This window comes from Metopolophium dirhodum, chromosome 3 (genome assembly GCF_019925205.1).
Source record: "Metopolophium dirhodum isolate CAU chromosome 3, ASM1992520v1, whole genome shotgun sequence".
Taxonomy (NCBI): Eukaryota; Metazoa; Arthropoda; class Insecta; order Hemiptera; family Aphididae; genus Metopolophium; species Metopolophium dirhodum.
The window spans coordinates 11,369,434-11,393,032 of NC_083562.1; the positions used below are offsets into that span (position 1 = coordinate 11,369,434).

Below are 23,599 nucleotides of genomic sequence, written 5' to 3' on the forward strand. Positions count from 1 at the left end.
ATCCTTGTCCTCGGTGTATATGCTATAAATGTATTTCCGGTAAATCAATATTTGAAAAGAATATCGGCCGTCTCGAAATGTAGACTGCACTATAATAGGTTTATTTTATTTTAATCAGACTACACTATATATACGCGTATTATACAAAAGTGAAATAATATTTAACGCTCGTTGCGAAGTAGATAGGTACACAATGCGTCGCGTGTAAACGTACTGCGTCGATAATGAATATTATGAAGAGTTATCACGGCAATAATATAATAATATTATATTATTTATTTATTACGTGCACAATACACATTATAGTTGCACGAACAATATCTTTCTGTCTGCGGATTTATGATAATATTACATTATAGTTTTGTTAAACGCATCAGCCACCACCTTCGAAAGTGACGCGAATAGTTTATATTCGATATGCGCGAGGGAATATAGGGAATTTCTATCTCGTTATAACCGATGATCGCATTTGCCAAGTATTATCAATTATACATATATACAGGGTGATTCACCGAGCATGCTTACTCTCATTTTATTTTTGAATTTTTAATGATATAGCTACTTAAAAAGAGCAAAATCGTACGTTTTATAATTTTATGGAATTTAAGGACGAATGCGTGCCTTTTATAAATAATATGATGGTAGAAACATTTTTTTCAAGTTATATTTTTACTGTTTGTTTTTATTGCAAATAACCCTAACTGTTGTAAAAATGTTGATGTAGGTAGTCAATTCGAACAGTTAGTTATGAATAAGACCTATCATGTGAATCGAGGATAATTGCTAATGGGTTTAAGACTTTAAAACATAATAATAATATGGAGACTATGTCGATTTGCCACTAATAGTACGTTTTTATTGCGGTACGTATATTATTGTATATATCTCGAAACATTTCGAAAATCAGAATTTCAACAAACGCATCACAATGAAAGGGAAAAACGGGGTTGAGCGTGCTCGGCGAATCACCCTGTGTACGTTATATTGTTGTATATTATGCACACGCACGCTGTGTACGATGAGTTGTAAATTATGTGGCGGCGGCGGCGGCGGTGGGCGAATCGCCGAAATAAAAGCGTCGGCTGGGGGGGGGGGAGGAGAGGAGGACTAAAAAATACCGAAAACCGCGTCCGTGCGCGGTAGGTACGCATAAACAACGGCGGACGTCAATCCGCGGAGAGCGGAAAAAAATCTCTGTTCGCAGATTATTGGGGCGGACGTACACTGAACAGAGGCCCCATCGGACCGGTTGCCAGGAAATTTATTGCGACGAATCCGTTTCGGGTACACGGCCGTCGAACCACGAATTTATACACTGTATATATACATGTGCACACTATCATATTATCGTGTGTATCACTAGTTACGCTGTTATCAGTGGCGTATATATATATATTATTATTTCATGCGACATAAATTTATTATACGCCCGTCCCGGAGCGCCGACTATATTATTATTGGATTTAAGGGCGCCGAGACCGCGCCCGCCGCATCGCGTATTCTCCCATTGTAAACTTTCGATTGTTGTCCGACGAAGCAGCTCGTGCAAGAGTATAATATAGTTATTGAATTACGTACATCACGCGTGTATTATACTTAGGTGAGTTTTGAGTTTCGCCGACCCGTTCGCTTGACATACAATCAATCCGCCGACGATCGAGTCTCGGATGGTCGAAATAATTTGCGTCAACGCACTCGACGCGCGTCATCCTGCACGCAGAATTTTTGAATATTATGCTAAATTAATTATGTTTTGTTAAAATATTTTATTTTATTTTCGATTTTTCTTTTGATTATTCAATTTTATCTTCTAATAATTTTCCCACGCAAGTATGGGGCTTTCATAGAAAACAACTGTGAATCGAGGTGCATAATATAGTATTATTATTATTTAGGTACTTAAAGAGTTTTCGGGAGAGGAGCGACTAACATATATAGATGACACCGCAACATGGTTACCAAATCATTAGTATACGGACACTGATTTATAAATTATATTATCTACCTATATACCTACACTTGTTATGCGCAAAAAGATAATCGGTATGGGTATTATATATAGTAATGTTATGTTTGATAATCTTATCTGGCCGCGTCTATTATAGCGATCATAATATATTATATAGTCATATAATATAATGTATACATTGCGTCCAAACGTGAAAATATCACCGTAAATCTCACTTAATAAGATTCGCACATCGTGTAATTGGCCAGACAGCGTCCGCAGCCAGACGGAGGCTGTGAAGGTGACACGGCCGGGGTTATGTAAATAATTTGCCACGAAACGTACATTATTTATATATTATTATGTGCGGTATATGTATAGGGGGATCAGAAATCCACGTCGGAATCGTTAAAATAATAATATTATACACTCGCGAAAGAAACGCTATTATAATACCTATAATGTCGTACATATTATATATTATAGCGATTATTATGAAATGTGTTAGAAATATATTAAACACGCACAACAATATACTATTAAAATATACCTACGTGTAAACAGAAACGTTGGATGAAATGACCACTTTTTGTAATACTCTTCCATAAAATAAATGGTGTCTGCAGTTATATAATAATAATAATAATATGTAGATGTACCTACCCATATGTATTATAATAATATGGCTAAACGCGAAATGTTCGTCGTTTCGGTGACAAAAATCACAATTCCGATCATCCTCCCTCCAAACGCATCCGCGCCAAAGATGCGAAGACGCATATTATTATAACGACATAATATACGTAATATATTATCATAGGTATATTTGGAAATACTTACTAAGTAATATTATGGTTTGTGTTACAGGTTACGCCGAAAGCTGCGTCAACCGAAGGCGAAATTGTAAACGTGCTCACCATCAAGAACATGATGTGCTAACACGTGCATGTGCAAAGTGAGTATCCATCATACACACAATATTATGTCACAATAATTGTTTTGTACAATTTTTTTTTATCGAGTATTTTTTTGATAATATTGAATATTATTATAATTCATTGTACCTATGTGGACAAATCGATAATAGTATATATGATATTATATTGAAATGCATAATGGCATTAGGGGTAGGCGGAAAAAAGCCCAAGAAAAAATCTAACGGAAAAAAAGTCCAGAAAATAAATCTAACGGGAAAAAAGCACAGGAATATAAATGTAAACTCATGTATACTCTACTTCTATAATTAGTAATTAGCATGTAACTATAGGCTTTATGATATTTTATGATTAATTGTTAATTGTATAAATTATAGATTGTAAATCAAACAAAAATATGAATATTAACACAATATGTATACGTCATGATATATTGTTAAAAACATCTGAAACATATAAAACAGTATTTAAAACATTAGTTGAAAAGTGTGCAGAGCAAAATCTGTACCTAGATCCAAAATATGTTCATCTTGATTTTGAAAAGGCTGCAGTGATTAAAGCTGTGCATAAAATCTGTAACAAAGAAGTGATTATACGTGGGTGCTTCTATCATTTGTCACAGTCAACTCACAGAAAAATTCGAGCTTTAGGTCTAGAACAATTATACCGAGAAGACCCTAACCTCACCAAATTCTGCGGGATGTTAGATGGTCTAGCATTTTTACCTCTAACAGATGTTGAACAAGGAATGTCGTATTTCCAATCTATTATGCCTGATACTGCCTTAGATTTAGTTGAATATTTTGATTCTACATATGTAAATGGCGCTTTCAAGCGAACAAATTGTCCGATCAACAAAATAAAATTAAAAAAACAATTTAGGAACTATACAACCAGGAAAAAAAAGAAAGCTTACAGTAAAAATCGAACTACATTAAAGCGACCATGCGTGGATTACAATGAAGGAAAAAGAACGATTGAAAGTTTCTTAGACGCTATTTCATATAATACACGAATTAAATTGGATTAATTGTACCAACTTTATGTATACTACAATAATTATTGTAATTAAATGTTTGATTAGTGAATTATTTTATGTAATTTATATTTTATTGTATAAAAAATGTGTTACAAATCACAATTATTATGTTTTATTATTATTATTATTATGACCAAGCTACCAATTAGGTTAGTATTGGCTATTGATATCAATTGTTATTATGTCACAGTATTACACTATACCCAACAAAATATTTATATTATTACAGTTGAAAATTGACTGACCTGCTGTGACTATTATTATTATTATATGACTATTGACTATATTATTATGTACCTACCTACTATTATTGTATTATGCTTTTTCGAGTTATTATTGTTGTATTTTTACAGTCGAAAATTGACTGACATTTATAATTATTATCTGCTATCTAAATATATTAAACTACCTCCTGTTTTGTAATTTTTCTATACATTTTAGTATGTATATACCTAATGCTTATGTTTTTCGACTCATAACATATAAGACGATTAATAATGACGTATACATAATATTGTGTTCATATTTATATTTTTATTTCATTTACAATCTATATTTTATATAATTAACATTTATAATCTTAACATAAATTAATATTTCTGGGCTTTTATTCCGTGGGCTTTTTTTTCCTTGGTGTGATTATTTTTTTCGGCTTTTTTCCCGCGATTCGCACTACCTAGGCGACGTAGGTATAATTTTCTGCACGGGAATACACGCGCGTATAATAATTCAACAACGATAATATATTAATAATAATAACGGAGCTCGCGCGGTGAAAGTTCCATTTCTCAAAACTGGGTTACACTACCTTGCCCAAAGCACTGTGCGCAGATAACCCGTCCGGAATCCGCCGGCGTCACCGCTGCTGCTGACACCGCCGTTTTGCCCACCCGGTCACCCAAGTCTTTAGTGTTGTACTACACACGCGTGCATATTATAATATAGGTTAGGCTAGGTACCTACCTGTTGATTATAATTGCACTTTGAATTCGATCTGCCCGCCCGCGTGTTCATTACTAGACTATATCATAGTTATACGACAGGAAATGGTATTCCATATGATATTGTACATATACGTTGAACATGATAGGTACTTACAATATTATGTTCGTAACGTGTCATCGTTATTTCACTAACATACTAAATATTTGGAACATATTATGTCCTTGGATTAAAGTTAGGATTTCGTGGAATCTATATAATATTATAATGAGGGTCTTTAAATCCACATCTCATGACAGTTTTAAATGGCGATTACGCGCAGTAAGGGCAACACAACTTGCATATTTTTTAATTACGACCCCTACTTCAGATTCTTCATTTAAAACATATTCATCATTACTATAGGTATGTCTATACAACGAAAGTTAAAAATTAAAAATTAAAATACATTTCTACAGTAATAATTATGCAGCTCTGTTTACAGGGAAATATTAACTAGTATTATAGGTGGTTACCAAGTTACTTGTTACCTGTTATAGGAATCGAATGGTGGAAAAAAAATATCAATGTTATTATTTTATTGATATTCACGCATATTAATGTCCCCTACCACTCGTTGTACGATACCTAGTCCATAATATTAATAAAAATGCACTCGCTCAACGTTCAATTAAAAGATATTATAATACATGTACACGAATCGTTTATATAATAATATATAATATTAATTGTGATGAAAATATTTAGTGTTGCACAGCAGTTGTAGTCGATAACGAATAATTTTGTGCAACTATACTATAGTCGGCGCTCGATGATACGCTATATTATAGTTCGGATAAGTCTATATTAAATAGGCCTATTATATTATTGCCATATTATTATTTAGACACAATATTATCCAGTTTGCAACTATAGTCGGAAAAAATATTTTGTTCACAAAAATGGTCCAAGCGATGTGCGTAAAAAATTCACTTTATCGTATCGTAACATTAAATTATTTGACTTATATATTCCCTTCGGAAATATCATTAATGGTTCTTAACATTTTAATATGGTCATAAAATAACGATATACTTGAAATAATATTAATATTTATTATACTAATTTTATACACGTTTTAATTAGGAGAATAAGTAATTTATTGCTCGGGCGAACCTTATATATATTATGCCGTATGTACATAAAAAAATATATATATTACCTACTCGTCGATAAAATATCAATGTTATAATAATATATACTAACGTATAAATTATATGTTATAATATTATGTATTTCGCATTACATATTATTATATTAACATCTCATTGCCGGTTTCGTAAGTCATACCAACGGGTACGAACTTCTACGAATAATGTAATTTATCATTATTATTATTATTATTATTATTATTATTATTATTAATACGTTTCGATTGAAATACATAATATTAATAATAATAAATAATAATCTAATACGTATAATAACGAGACTCAGAGACACGCGATACGGCAGTCCCGCCGTATGATTTGTGGCTTGGTTAATACACCAAAGGCCAAAAACCCCCACGTACCTGTATCGGACTATTTTACAATATGTATGACATTATTATGCTGTTGAATTCCGGTAAACACTCTACACACTAATCGTTTTTTATGGATTATACCGTGCGAGTTACACAATAATAATCGACTACCTACTTATATATAATATGCACACGTTATACAGCCGACGAGTGCTTTAAACGGTACATATATCGATCGTTGATATGATAACTGCATATTATAGTAATTTGGTGTGACACAACTATTGTATAGAAGAGCGTTCTACATTAATGTAATACCTGAGCTGCCGTACTTGTGCTTAGTATATTGTAGTTATGTACTTGTACGATGCGGATACTATTAGGAGTGAAAGTTGATTAATATAATATCATTAATATACATTTAGTCGATTTACGTATTATAATATTATACCGCCGCCGAGACTATCCGATTTTTGGAGAACGCGATGGTTGTCTCACAACATTTTGACTTATCGATAACGGTGCGGATTTAACGTTATATTACATAGGATATACTTACAAGTGTATATAGTTTATCGAAAATTGTGAAGATTTTTGGACGTCGACGTGGCCAAAAATCAAAAAGTAATCCATATCGATACAACGTGCGGACGGTTATGTTTCTTTGCAAATGCCAAGGCTGTATAGTGCATCAAACTTGTTTTATACGCGACCGTTTTCAGCGAATTATCGTCGTCGCACTATCCTCTACGCTAGCCATTATTAGTTATTACTGTTTTAATAACACCCTCGAGGTTAAATATATTATATTATTACTACTAATAAATGGTAATGAAGTACAGCGTCGTGGTCATAAAAAACCAAAAAAAAAAAAAAAAAATTGACGAATTTGACGACGTTTTATGCCGAAAATCGTCAGTTTTCGGGATTGCGTATTTGTGTTTCGGAGCGCGCGCGAAAAAGAAAAGAATTCAATTGTCGGTCGTCATTTGCCATGCTCATAAAACGTCGTTACGCGGCTTTGACTTTATACAAAGTTTGTTTCAAACTTTTCAATCAACTTCTGTGTTGACGGACATAAAATATCGAAAACTCGGATTGTATACGTTTACCGATACTGCAGCGAACAAAATATAATATTTTATATAGATCGCGAATTTCTTTCCGTCCATTCGTGACTGCTCGTAACGGCTATATTATGTAGGACTCGAGTGGATCGGATGCGATTCATATGTTACAATAATAAAAAAAAAAACAATAATAACAATCGTATTTCAAAGTGTATAAACTTTCTTTACCGAGCCAGTCATGCACATTTAAAAGTAAAAGCAAAACACAAATACCAATAGGTACACATTATAATTATAGTATGGATAATATTAAAAATATAGGTACGTAATTTATACCAATATCGGTAGATTACTTTGGTTACCAATACTTAATAACATATTAATAATCGTATTACACGTCCTATATGATCGGTTTTACAGTCGATAAAGTGTATTGAATAAAATAAAAATTGATTGCAAAAATTGCAAACACATCATTTTCGTCTTACAAACTATGAACATAACAAATCTTCATTCAGTTAGTAGAACCATTTTTCTTTCGATAGCATGCTGAATATTATGATATTGAACAAATTAAGTATCAACATTTTTAAGATATAATATAATATTGAAGCAATTGAATATCGTGGCCTTTTTTTTTTTTATTGATTTTGACTGGCTTTTTAGTTATTAGGGCTTTACGATTAAAATAGCAATATACAAGGCCATGAGATGGCCTCTTATTGTTAATAATATATTCTTAATTTTGTTTGATAATAAATCAATTCGATCTAACATTAAAACTAACTCCGACACAAAATTGATTTCGTTGAACAGACATTTTCTATTTTTGACTATGTGAGAACGAGACAGACAACTCATGCTGGTTCTTTCTATACGTTCTCTTAATGTAACAAGCCGTTAAAGAATGTATAATATTATAATTTATAACTTGTACCTATGCGTTATAATAGTGATGGCAAACGTTCGCGATGTCCGTTCCATACACGTTTTATTATACACGACACCGTTCGGAGATAATAAATATTTGAAATATAAAAAACAATCGATCTCAAATAGTCGAAACATCCGCACGGGCGATGGACGATTAATCGCGCGCATTCACGGCAACTACGCTTCGGGTGTAAGTTCCAAGTATGCCCACTAGACATTGCTATATACTGATAAATACGAGCATAATATAATATCGATATTTTATTGTTATATCGTATAATATAATACGCATACAATATACTGTATACGGACGAAAGGTTATGTGCCATGGGTAGTAGGAAGAGAAATTATACTGCAGAGAACACGTTATGCACATAATGTACCTACCTACCTATATATTATTATAATATAATATTATATGGGTAGGACGGGTAGGTACTATTCGATCGACTAATAGACATCGTGTATGCATATTCTACACACAGTGCATACCTGCATGCGTTGTTAAAATCGTATTTGGTTTAACGCGTGTTCATCATCATCACTGCCGGTATAGGTATATTATAATATCATAATATATATGCACTGCTATATTATAATATTATATTGTACATTACACGATGGTCGGGCAGGAACGAATATTTAAAAAAAAAATACGAATAATAACCGAAAACAAAACCGGATACGCGAGCATAACGTATTATAGCAAGACGTCTTATCCGTATACTTTGTCGAAACGCCCCGTTTAGACGTCGATTTACGGTTTGTTTTCATAAATTAATAATTACATTTCCGAGTCGTCCGTATTACCTATTCGACTCACTGTTACGTGTGTACCTATTATAATTTTATGATATTATGTGCGCAAAGTTCGCGGGGTCCAACGGCCAACGGAGGAATATCGTATCTAATATTTTATATTCACGACAGCCGCCGTCTTCTCCTTCGTCGTGTCTCCGTCGTCACGGTCTCGGATCGACGACGACGGTGGTTGCGAAACCGATTACGGGCGACTCTCGCCGTAGGTCTCTCCCTATCGTCTCGTGTAGTCCACCTAAATAATCTTATAATCTATGAAGCGGATTCTCCTAATTTCTCCTAATTTCCGGGCCCCATTAAAAATGTATAGACGCTCACGATAATTTAGTTGTAGCGTATTACATATTATTGTATTTACGCTCGTAGATTCGTCGTATACGGCGGCGGGTAAGAAATTCGGGAAAACCCGCGAGTCGAACGGGTTTCGGCCGGCGTGTCCCATAAAAAATTGACTTCCCGACGACGACGACGACGGATCGACCGCGCGAGCATAGGTACCTATACACATATAGTATACACAATAATCTACTATATAATAATATTATAGCGTGCCCGCGTGTGTGTAGCAGAAATTTGTGTGCGCAAAACCAGTTTGGCCGAGAGAAATAAAAAACTTACGTGCCCTCTACGCGCCGCACACCCGACAGTCGGCTAGATTGCGCCGATCCCATCGAACTCGCGGTCCTCTCGCGGCAAACGGTCGTCGGCATATTATTTTTCGAATTATTATGACTATTATAATAATATTATTATGTAGTTCCGCCGAACGCGTATTATAATATTATATTACATTTTTAATAATACGAATACGCTTTTATTATTGCGCACTCGCATCGTTGATGGGTACCTATACCAGCTATCTCTACGCATTACGCAGCGGTTGATGACCGTTACGGAAAATAATAAAATTACAATATATTATTTTAATAGTATGTAATATTATGCGCTTCACGGAAACGTGTACCCACGCTTCGTATTATAATAATTAATTAATTAATATTGAGTATTTGACCAGATGTATCCACGTGATGATCGGAGTGGCGCTTTTTGTGGACCGGCTGACAATGTAATAGGTATATAATGACGCGAATGCGTAGTGATTTTTTTTAACGTACTTGACCCCCGAGAGAAATTAGTGTCTTGTTCGCGAATATTAAATTAAAAATAAAGACTTTTTTCAACCACACTGTGTGTCCTAGGAATTCGCAAGAACAAAGCTACTTGCTTGAAAAAAAAATCTACTCAGAAAATGGGTGTCTTGTAAACGTCCGTTAAAATATCACTCTGCAGTATGGGTATAATATATGAGTGCATATTTTGATTTATCAACCGTGTTAGCGTTAGCGTTCCGCTCCCCCCCCCCCCCGCTATATCATCAACTGACTGGATTTTTTTTGATAAGCATTCGTCGTGTACCCACACCACGGTATATTAATACCTCTCGACCGTATACGCCTCTCATCGTTGTCGTCGTTACTCAGCTACTCGTTATCTCCAGAGATCTCGATCGCGCCCTGACCTGAGCCAGCACAGTCGTTATCGCCGACGATCGATACTTATACGAACCGGAATTATATTTCTTTATTAGGAACGCACTGTACGCACACTCGCACACACGTTAATATACACAATATTATACATTATAATATTCGATGGACCGAAACGATTAAAAGCACAGCAGTGGATACGGATTAAAAAATAAAATACGCTACCAGAGTTACGCGCGGATTAGCGGCGTCGAGCGGTTGGGATAATATATTATTATTATTATTGTTATTATTAATAAAACGTGATGATACCAATAACAATAATAACTATATATCATAATATCCGTAGGTATATGATGTGTAAGTACATGTATCGGTCGACAAATTCTAGAATAAACAATTTTTACCTGTGAACTTTAAAAACATTTTTTAACAGTTTTATCTGGTGACAAGACATATTATGACTTACAGTTCATGATAACGTATTTATAAAACGAATGTGTGTTTTAAAAATGATCCTTTATGATTTATTTGATTCCGGTATGGCCGAATGGAAATATAATGAATTTATATACATTATAATTGTAAAGTTATTATAAAAAAATATAGATTAACAATTATATAATTTATTTTTTTTTCAATTCCATAATAAAATATTGTACATTTTAATTACACTTGTCTTTCACTTGATTAAGTGAGCGTTTGTTTCAGTCATTTTATCAACACAAGTTTCTAAAGTGTTTTAATAAAATATAGATATTTAGTATATTATAAGTACATATTTGAAAGGTCTATGTTCTAGTAAAAAGTAACACTTTTACTTACGTTATCAATTGGTTTACTTACCTAGAGTATATACATTAATGATTGGTTTTATACAGCTATGGGTTGTATTCACTAATCAAGTTGTGCTTGCAAATTGTCTCAATCGATTGTCATAACTCATAATACCCCGTGACTGTGACGCAACGAGAAGATAAAACAATACATAGTTGGCACTCCTACATAACTATCAGCAGATGTGCTCCCTCCTCTGTACTTTGACAAAAAAACAAAAAAACCGATAGGACACTAAAAAACGTAAATCTAAGATTTGCAATCGGCAATTTTCGATCGTGACCCTCCCCCTCCCCTCGATGTCTGTAAATTTCGTGTGGCGCGCGCGTACAGTCCGGCGACGAATTAATTCGGTGCGTCGTTTCGCGGAGAAAAGATGTAATATGCACGCGTATCATAGTCCTTTCACCGCGACCGCGGCGCACCCCGTTCGCGCGCGCACGCACGCCACCGGTGTAGCCATAGGTACGCGGCTGTGCAAGGACGCCGCCGCGCGTTTCGCTTTCGACCGAAGGTCGCGTCCGTCGGCCGCTTCTCCCGAAAAGACATAATAATAATAATAATAATAATAATAATAATAATAATAATATTAATAATATTATATTTTATCATATTATTATTATTCGAGTAGAAAACCGCCACGATAATAAAATTAATAATATAACAATATAATACAATACAAATGTGCCGCGTTGTGTATAGCGTGTGCGTACGAGTGCGTGTTCGTGAGTGTCGTGTGTAAAGTTATAATAGTAAAAATAATATTATTATGATTCCGTCCGGAGAAACGAATATATTAGGTATATTTTATAATATTAGGCGGGCGACTTACCCGTACGGTGGATTTTAACACGCGCACAGTAAAAAATAAACACACATACCTAATATACCTATATAATATTATGCCTATATTATACCTATACACCCGTAGCAATATTATTATTATAATAAACACTCTACACGCGCGTAATAACGAAAACGGACACGTGCAGCAGCCCGCGATGATTTAATTACAACGGCGAATTTTTTTTTGATTTTTTTCTTATAATGCCGGCCGCGATCGCAGCTCAAAAGGTCGCCGCGGGACGCGTCATGACCGCCGCCGAGATGATGTATGTGTACGACTGCTGCAGTTGCACACACGTCATGATAATAATATTATTATAAATTATTATAATGGAAACCGAGCTGCACACCATCTCACCGCGTGCGAAACGCAACATAATATTTTTACCGCTTGAAAATATATATACTATTCGAGCACTGCGCACCCGCGGCTAGTTCTTCGACGAGTCTCTAAAATTGGCCGCAGGTATGTCGATCTGAAACCAACGCGAACGTGCCGCGTCGGGTTTTCAAACGTTGTGGTTGGATTTAAAAATTTGAATGAATTAGCTGGTACCTAATGTTGAAAAATAAATGTAAAACCGTACCTGAAAAGTACGACTTAGTAAGCACAAGAATTTAAAAACGTAATAATAATACTGTCGTACTACACTCACATGAATGATTATAGAAGTATAAAAAAAATAGCCTAATCAAAACAACAAATTTTTGAAGAACAAATTTGGTTATTTACATTATACTCAATCGCTTTTACAATGTGGCATAAAAATAAAAACAATAATATGCAAATGCATTAATTTCACCGTTTTTCCATGGTCAGCCGTCATCACTATATATTAGCTTATACTATATATATATATATATAATATATATTACGAAATTCACATGACGCCCAAAACTCGTCAGCCGCGTGCCCGCGTTTCCCGACCATTCGGTTTTTTTAAATTGTTTTATTATTGCCGTTTACTGGATAGGGTGACTGTGGACAATGTGCACGACGACGACTTGAGAAAACGAGAACAAACACACGCTCATCACGGAAAATGCTGTCGTAAATCATCCGGCGGCTTAGGAGGCTATCGCGATTGTGCGTAAATCGCGCGATTAATCAATTATATTGTTTATATAATATTATACGCGTACTTCGGATTGCTTTCCAACTGCTATTGGACCGTCGCTGTCGCACAATTTTATAATAATAATACGCATCTATAGTATAAAATGGATATTATATAAATACGAGAGAAAAAAATTATAAAATAAATAAATCGAATACCGCGACGGTAGGAAGGTCGCGCGCGCAGCGGTGGCGGCCGCGGCGTCAGAAACGAATTCCAAAAGATCTGTATCGTACATTTTTCCGTATAATTATCGTCAACAGGTATATAGAATATTATACGTGTGAAATGGTATTTACGGTCGCGGCTACGACTTTAATTTCTTCATTTAACCTAAACGCGATTACTATTATTTATGGGTATATCATAACCGACCATATTCATTATTAACATTGTGATTGTTGTGTTTCAGAACGGATTCGTGGAGTGCGTCAAAGACCAGTGCCCCGACGAACAGGGCTGCTATATGTTGCAAGACGTTTTCGTGGACACGAAGGAATGCTGTAGGCGGTGTAAAGGTACGTCGAGTTTGGTTTAAACAAATCACCGTAATGTATAAGGACCAACTTATTGTAATATTTTAATTGTATATGGTTCGTTTTAATAATCGCAAGGAACGGCACACTGACACGTTGTTAAATAACTCTAGTGACCGGTTTAAAAAAATTAACTAGAAACTGAGAATAGCAATAAAAAAAAAACGTTTCACAAAAGTTCGTCGATTATATAGTGACTAAGTAGACTAACGCATTATATAAGTTATATATACATGTATATATTGATCGCGTATAAAGTCGTACAGACAGTATCAACAAGTTACATAAACTATCCATTTAGATATATTTGATCAAAATACAATAATATAAATAAAAGACAGACAATTTGCCCATCTTAATAATATTTATTGGCAACGTAAGTCCATTACTGATGACTAGAGCGCGGATTTCTATGCAATTGCATATTTTTTTCCTTTTAATATTTTTGGATTGTTGTCAGTTATCTCCACGAATCATCATAATTTGAAGCTAATGGAGAAAATTTGTTTTGCATATTTCTGCATATTTAAAGGTTATTGCATATTTTTGCATATTTTGGCAAAATTCAAAATTTATTGCATATTGAAGCAAAAATTTAAAAAAATGTATAAAATAATATTTTGTCAAGTAGAAAAATTAAAACTAAATTTCATAGTCACTAAATAATAATGTATATATATATTTACTTAAACCTTTATAAGATAAATAATCGATTACGACTTAATCACTCTTGCTGTGTCAGTCGGTTATCGACATACCGCGAAAACGTTCAGCTCGAAGATCTTTATGAAGACCCGACAATACTAAGTTGCTTCAAATATTCCCCAATAACTTCGGTTGACGTCTAACGTTCGTTCTCAGTTTTTAAAAATATGTTAACCGATAAACGATACAGCTTCACAGAAGAAAAACTTGAAATGCACATGATTATTCATTTTAATAATAAATAAAATTTTGAAAATAAATTAAGTTTTTCAGAAAATTCCCTAAATTTTTTTTTATGAAGTACCTATTTAAGTAATTAATTATTATAAGTTGTATTGTAAATTTTAAATAAATATAAAATTTTTGCATATTTTTTACATATTTTTATGATTTTGACTCCATATTTTTTGCATATTTTCATGATTTTTATTGCATATTTTTTGCATATTTTCATGATTTTAAGTGCATACAAATCCGCGCTCTACTGATGACTGACGAGATTATTCTACGAACTAACTGAGATTCAATAACATTTTATGCGGTAACCGGTCAAAATATCTCTAATAAAATAAAATATTATATTATCTCTTATCATAAAATATGTTATTATAGGTACGTTCCTAGCCATAATTTATTGCCGAATTATATTATTTAATCTATTATCTGCATCACAAACTGCAAATGTGGTAATAACGATAATGGGTTGTCGTCACTTTTGTCACAGGTTGCGTTTACAAGGGTGTGCCCAGGGACAGCGGCACCGAGTGGACTGATCCGAACGACCCTTGCATGGTGATGTCGTGTAAAGCCGGCGTGGTCACCGAGACGCGAATGCAGTGCATCACACCCTGCCAACAGCCATTGCCGCCGAAACCGGGAACTTGCTGTCCGACTTGTTCGGGTGAGTGACAATAACTGACAGTCCGTCTTCGCTTCCCGTCATACAATTATCTATTATTATTATTATTATTATTATTATTCGCATAAGTTATGATATTATTTCCTACGATACGTATCGCATCCGAGTTGGCGTGCGCATTCGTATTGGTCGGTTCGCGCACGACAGCCACGACTTATATCCAGCTAGAACGTGTTTCGGCGAACGCGGATATTTTATCTTTTTTTGTGGGAGGGGGTGGGGTGTAGGGAATCGAGTTTGACGGTAAACGGTATATTATAGTGAGTCGTGAGTGTGACGATACAATAATATATATATTATAATCGTATAGGACAGTTCACATGTGGTCGAATTTATTTGGAACCGATCGCCCGCAGGTCCCCCTCCGAGTTCCGTCTCGAAAAACGTCTGTTTTGGATTATGCATTGTTTAATACGTATATTGTGTTATTAATATATTATTATTATACACGGTACGATATTATAATATGCTCCGGAATCTTTCGTAGCGCATTAGAAAAACAAACCATTCTTTTGGAAGCTTTGCAGTCGTGATAAATCACGACTGGTACACAAGCGTCCGTCAAGTGACTCGTGGGAAATGAACCCCCATGTACACGCGGCTTCTCTTCCGCTACGATGCGGTGGGCATTAACTCCGTAACACAGCGCTGACGAAAATAAAACAATAACACTCAGACTATACTCGCGTACGCACACACACACACACACACACACCACACATGCATAATACACACATACATACAAATAAATAATAATAATAAAAAACAATGGATGGATGCTAGGTATAATGTATTATTATAATAACGTTCGTGAACGAAAATTGTTCCGGAGGACGACGAGGAGGGAAAAGGAGTAGTAGTAGCGTCTATGGTTAGAACGCCAAACAGATAAATAGAGATGGATGGCAGGACCACCGGCAGCGAACATTGTGCACAACATAAACATGTTAAACGGTCTGCTTTAGTGCTTAGCTACCGGTTATATGGTTGGCGTATCGATATCAACGCACGCATTATAATAGTAATAATAATAATATTATCTTGTACCTGCCTATATTATTATATTGTACGCATGATATTATATACGACGCCACGAAGGACATTTTAAATTATTATATCAAATATTATGTTGGATTCGATTTTCCAAAATCATAATTATTATACCTGCCCAAATCACAATAACATTTTATAATGATATTATTGATATTGTTGATCGGGCAATACTGTCGAGAAACAACTGTATGGCCAACGAGCGTGTTGTACGTACAAATATGTTACCAACGTCGTTTCCGAGCATTCATTATTATTGTTGGCTGTTGGACGAAAAGTGTTTAGTGAATTATATTTTAATCTCTTGGGAACATACACAATAATATATACATATTATATATTAATTAGATGTTTTTATACGTCAGTCGAAACTTCAAAGCAAAACCGCCGCCTGCTGATATTAACATCTAAATTAGCGTTTCGATGTACCATTATTATATTATTATATAATATCATCACGGTATGGATGTATATACGTAGGTCTGATAGTCGGAATCGGTATCATTAAAATATTTAAATACCTACGCCAAATAATATATAGGTACGCTACATATATTAGAAAACATATTTATGTACTACATAATAATATATTGAATTGAAAATATTCACAACACAAGTAAATTTCTGAAAACGATCGCAATAACGCGCATAATATAAGATGCTGTTAAAAATAATCACGGAAAATAGCCAAGGGAAACACAACTCTTTTTTTTTTCAGCATCGCTTTGTAGATTGATTAATATATATTATGTTTTTGTTATAACAAACAACACATTCGACCAGAACCTTTAGGCTACGAGATTTCAACCGATTTAATGAAGCTATATCCGAGTTACTTTATTGCGGTAATTGGTCGAAAAACAACTCTTGAGCACGTTATAGACCCTCGAGTCACAGCCCACGGGGGGGCGGCGGTGGAAGAAATGACTTTTTAATATATTATGATATTTTCTATATATGTTTATATAATATATTATAACCAGCGGTACCTGCGTTTTCACTTAGGTCTGAATGGCAGACAGACGATATAATCGTGCGCGCGCGTTGCTTTTTCGACCGTGCGTTCATTATTTTGTCATATTCGTCGACGGTGGTACGGGGCCAGTGCACGTCGGTACGATGTAGATAATATATACATATATACTAGAAGTAGTATATATTGTTTTATACACACGCGCACACACACACTCAACTATATAATATATATATATATATATATATATATTATATTTAGTAATAATAACATCTCGGGTCGTAATTTATTATGGTGCACGATGACGATCGTCAGAACACCAAATAATAATAATATTCTTTGTTTTTTCATCTCCTTCGGGTTTATATTCGGCTTTATTATGTTATTATGAAGGTATATTAGATATAAGTATACTAAGTGTATTATATTATACTACCCATATCTTTATGGACCTATACCTATATTATAATAATATATAATGTATTATATGATGTGCGACTACGCGGCGAGGGCGGTGCCTGCGTCGTGCCTATTATTTATTATACTCGTTCGGGTCTAAAACAAATAAAAGATTACGCGAGCGGGCAGGGGGCACGTTGCACGCGCGCCGGATAAAACGATTGGACGGCGGCGGCGACGTAGCAGTCGTGGGCTGAGGGGTGTGTGGGGGGGGAGGGCAACCGCGCGTCCGAGCCGGAGATGGGCTAATGGCTGAAGACTGGATGCCACACGCATTGAAAAAAAAAAATAACGAAAAAATAAAAAAATTCAAAACAATTCTCTGAACCTTCGCTGGGTGGCATGGACGTATGGTTTCCCGTCCGAAAAACAATGTAATACAATTTTAAAGCAGATTCCATGATATTACTCGGTGAGACGCGCGATCCAACGGTCTACGCGCGGTGCTCACGATGATAATAATATTATACCGACGACATCGAGGGGACCACGTGGTGAAGGCCGACAGAGAAGGCTTGGAGAAGACCAAGACGAAGATGACATTGTACAACGCAGTTTATGTCGGTATGACGACGGTCGTATGAGATACCGCTGGTGAGAGGGTCTAAAAAATGTAGACAAAAAACGCGCAGTCCTGCAGACGACTATTATTTGACTCGTAAAATATTTTTTGAAATTTTCGAAGAGGAAGCATCGAAATAATATAAGTGTATAACTATAGTGTCTGAAAAGAGATATTTATAAATCCGCCGCATCTACAGGTCATTTAACTGACCTGATTTATCGGATACAAACGCCAATGGCCAGAAGTCTGCAACTCGATAATGTCGGCGATCGCTGAAAATGTTTTATTTGTAGATCCAAACACATTTTTACTATTTTTTATATAACTTCTAAGTTTACTCTTGTTATTTCCATCCAGAAAAAGCAATGAAAAAAACGTCTCGACTACATCATATCTATATGACGTACGGTCTTAGGGCAGAATATCAGTCGTAGTGGGTCACGTCATCAAATTATAACAACATTGTAAATTTCAAAATATAATTGTCATTTAGTCTCTTCAATACTTTTTTCCGTCGTCAAATTATACCCACTGCAGTCATTATAAGTATTTTACGTTTCCAAACACATATAATAATAGACCATTTTATGTTTTTACCGTCGACCGATTCGAATTGGTCTGAACCAACGAGGGGTTATCGTGAAGACACATTGACGTGTAGGTACTTTACATCATCGGTAGGAGGATAGGTTAGATATCTATTATAGTGCGTGAGTCGACAGGACCACGGCGGTGCGTGTGTCTCTTATTTACGTTATCTATATATATTATTGTGTAGTAGTTATTCGTCGTGCCCGTCCCCGTTTGGAACAGGTACTGTATAATATTATTATACTTTCGGAAATGTTTAATGACTTTTATCGATAATGCCTTGAAATAACGAACGTTTTCGTCCGTCACGAGGACCAATTTTTCCCAGCCTTAATCAACGCAATCCTGCAGTAGAACAGTATGCCCAAATTTAAAATACTATATGAGGAATCTGGTAGTGATTGAAACCATCCGCTTAATGACAACCGCATAATTATGTTACATCTCGCTTTCTAGTAGGTATAGGTTCCAGTTTTGCAGCCTTTAGTATTGATGTTTCAGAGCTATCACTAACAATGCTTTTGAACTACTAAACACTTTATTTTTAAGCCTAATAGAAAAAAAATGATTGAAAAGTCAATTTTATATAATGTTATACTTTTTCACCAGCATAATAATTGAAATACTTTTATATTATTTTTTGACTAAATAATATCGAATCATTCACTCTGCCAACGTAGGTAACTGCAGCAATAATATAAAATTGTGAAATAAAATATAATATTTTGTTGTATTATATTATACTTTTGAAAAACATATGACTCAATATTATTTTTTTATTGGTACAAGTTTAAATTTATAGAATTTCGCACAAATATTAAAAAAAGTTCTTGTTGTTTTTAATAAAATTTAGTTAAAATTGCCTATATCAAACCCCTTAAGAAACGCCAATGAAACGTCGTGTAATAGTATAAATTGCAGTGTAGTATTATTATAGTAGTGTGCCTACTAAACAAACACTGCGAGAAAAACGCAAAACGGCATCGGTTTCTTTGGAAAAAAATTCAGTTATCGATAACCCGAGCGCCGAAGAGGGGGTTGCACTCGGTGGCAGACAGTTAATAATAATAATAATAATAATATTATTATAATCTATGCGATTGCGGTAACCGGTTTTGCGTATATTCCACAGGTTGCCGGGTTATCGGGCAAGAGGTGGCCGCCTGGAAGAACATCAGCCTGTACGACGACCCGTGTCTGACCTGTCACTGCGAGAGATCCGCGGCCGGACCGGTGCTCACCTGTTCGAAAAAGGCGTGCCCTGTGCTCCAGTGTCCGTCCAGCAGCATGCAGATACTGCCGGGCGAATGCTGCCCCAGATGCGTGGGTAAGTGAAATTTATCGGCCCGATGCGAAACAATATATTAAAATATAATATTATTATAATATTAATTATGACGATTATTGCAATGACGGCACTACAATATTGCGGTGTTGAAAGAAACGCTTTATAATATGTAATTACAAATTACCATTAAGGTTATTATTTATTGGCGCTTAATGCGTTCACATTTTACGTTTATGCTGTTATTATATTGTTTTTCGAATTTGATTCGTAATGATATCCCAAAAAAAAATTATTTATCATACTAATTTGGTAAAAATCGGTTATATACTTTAACGGTTCGAGGGGCAAAATAGTTATGGTCCATATTAATAAAATATTGACGAAAACAAAAACAATTAAAATATTGCACATTATATTTTATTTTACCGCGTTCTGTAGGTACTATTATACCTACTATTAATAATAATATATAATATGATCAAATAACTATAAGTTATTGTCTATAACCTAAATAATATAGGATAATACACTTAAATACTAATAATATATTATCAAAATAACAAAAATATCTAAAAACCACACGTTTTATTGATTTTGGGACATCGTATTACTGAATTTTACCTGGACAGTAAAGACGTAAACTAGTGCACTAGTGCATTATAAATTTATAAACATATATTTAAATAATATGACACGTCCGTTGAAATGCAAAACATTTTAGCACGAATTATAGGAAGATTGTTATCAAGACCTCGGGGACCTTTGCTTCGAATTTCGATTACAATAGCGGGTTTGTTTTAAAATATGATTACTATGCTATAATACTGTGTTACACAATAATGATATTGCATATTGTGTTTTCAAAAGTATTTGCTGAACCAAAAAAAAAATATATACTGCAGCTTTATCCGACCTTTGTCAGAGTTGTGTGCAAAATCCGTATGAAACATTCAAGCCATATCATGTCGTCATCATCGTATATTATACTATTATGTAATACCGTTATTATTATTTTTCATTATAAAATACAGCTGTAATATATAATAACCGGGCTGCGACGACGACGTACCGGACGGAAACGTCTGACAAACTACGGATATGTTTATTCGCGGTGGTATAAAATAATAATACACAGTGGAAAAACGCCAACCGATCGTGTTTCAGCTTTGAATTTTATTCTCGACTCTTTCGGATATATAGGCAATGGACGAAGACGGGATACACAGACGGTTTTTTTTTGTTTAAACAATAATCGATCTGGCCCAAACGTTTCGACAAAATAATAGTACATATTATTTTATGACACGCGTATATATCTTACGGTCGTTACACACAATTAAATCGTTTATAGTAATATCAAATGACCAGCACAATGAAAATACGCCGCTAAAATATTGGTCGCCGCCGGACAATGTCCATTCAAGTCTCTATGTAGTATATACTGTACAATATTACCCTAAATCGTTTTGAACTTTTGAAAGTTTCCCGAACGAAAAATGTGAACCAGGCGTGTAGAATAATATTATACTGATGACCGATGAGTTTGAATTTTTCGTCCAATTTCGAATTTGGAGACTATAAGGATACAATATCACAGGCAATATCTACAGTATCTATATATTGTTATAAAATATATAAACTGTCATAAGGATTCTAGTTGCCGTTGTAAATTATATTATATTATATCATTGTCCATTGATTAAAAATCGACAAACTTATTGTACACTCGCAGTATTGTAATGCGAAAAATAAGTCAATATAAGTGTACATTATTCACATACTATTTGTAACTATGTACGATTTCATTAACAAAACGATTTTATATTATTAAAATATTATATATACCTACGAATGGTTCACTTTAATATATGTTTGTCACGTACCTATACACTGCCCTGTATAATGTACCATGGTTTGAAATAAAAATAAACTAATAAATCTTTATTGACTTAAAAATGTAGTAGACACAAACACGTTATCGTCTAATCGGTACAATTTGCATTGATTAAATATGGTGAATATTTACGATAATTATAATAAAAATAATATTGTTTTGCGATCGGGGTGATGTCACCCAGGTGTTAATTTAAAATAAAATAATAAAATAACAATACATATATTTATGTACCTACCTAAATAATTTTCCAAGTATTACAATAACTAAATGACTTAACCTGACAAACAAAATTCAGTTTTTTTTATTGACTCGAGTCCACAGTAGTTGAATCTATGCGTGTAGGTGTATGGATGTGAAATGTTATACAATAACGGCTATTTCGGCTTGTTACAGGCAAGAGTAGAAAATTGATGGACCCACCGAGAGGAGCCTGTCTGTTGGGCGATAAGATCACGCCGTCGGGCCAGGGGACGCACCCGGACCGGTGCACCGAGTGCACGTGCGCCAACTCGACGGTGGTATGCAATCGGGAGACTTGTCCGCCACTGGACTGTCCCGTCGAGAAACAGACGTTCGCGTCGCATAACCAGTGCTGCCCGCAGTGCCCGAGGACCCTGGACAAGAGCGAAACGTGCATGGAGAATGGCAACATTTACTTGGTGAGCGTTATAATGATATTATGGTGAAGTAAATCAAACGAAAAAATCACGACTTAGAGGACGACTCGGAGGATATAATATATTAAATTTTATTGTGTAACCCTGACGCGATATTATATTATCGTATCGGTCGTTAGTAATATTAGTTTTGAATACATTTTGTGTATTTTAGAACGGCGACGGCTGGAAAGTGGACGAGTGCAAGTCATGTCTGTGCGTCCGTGGCCAAGTGCAGTGTGCCCAAGAGATGTGTCCACGCATCTCGACGTCGTGCCCAGTCAATATGAAGCTGCGAACCGTTCCGGGTTCGTGTTGCCCCCGATGTGTACCGAGTAAGTCCGTCGTGGCCCGTTTTACGGTTATTGTTTCTTACAAAAAATCATTTTACCGATTTGTTTCAATTCGCTATAGTGTTTACAACTGATAATACAACTGAATATACAGATTATAATATTATAACATATCTAAATATCGTTTTC

General features: G+C 34.8%; 1 protein-coding gene across 1 annotated transcript in view; it reads left to right on the forward strand.

Moving 5' to 3' along the window:
• LOC132942114 (BMP-binding endothelial regulator protein-like) overlaps positions 1-23,599 on the forward strand; it is a 73,164-nt gene that overhangs the window by 44,567 nt on the left and 4,998 nt on the right. Inside the window, 8 exon segments of the mRNA XM_061010424.1 lie at positions 2,816-2,838; positions 2,840-2,884; positions 2,886-2,903; positions 13,891-13,996; positions 15,444-15,620; positions 20,409-20,603; positions 22,855-23,120; positions 23,293-23,452. Coding sequence (XP_060866407.1) covers positions 2,816-2,838; positions 2,840-2,884; positions 2,886-2,903; positions 13,891-13,996; positions 15,444-15,620; positions 20,409-20,603; positions 22,855-23,120; positions 23,293-23,452 — 990 coding nt within the window.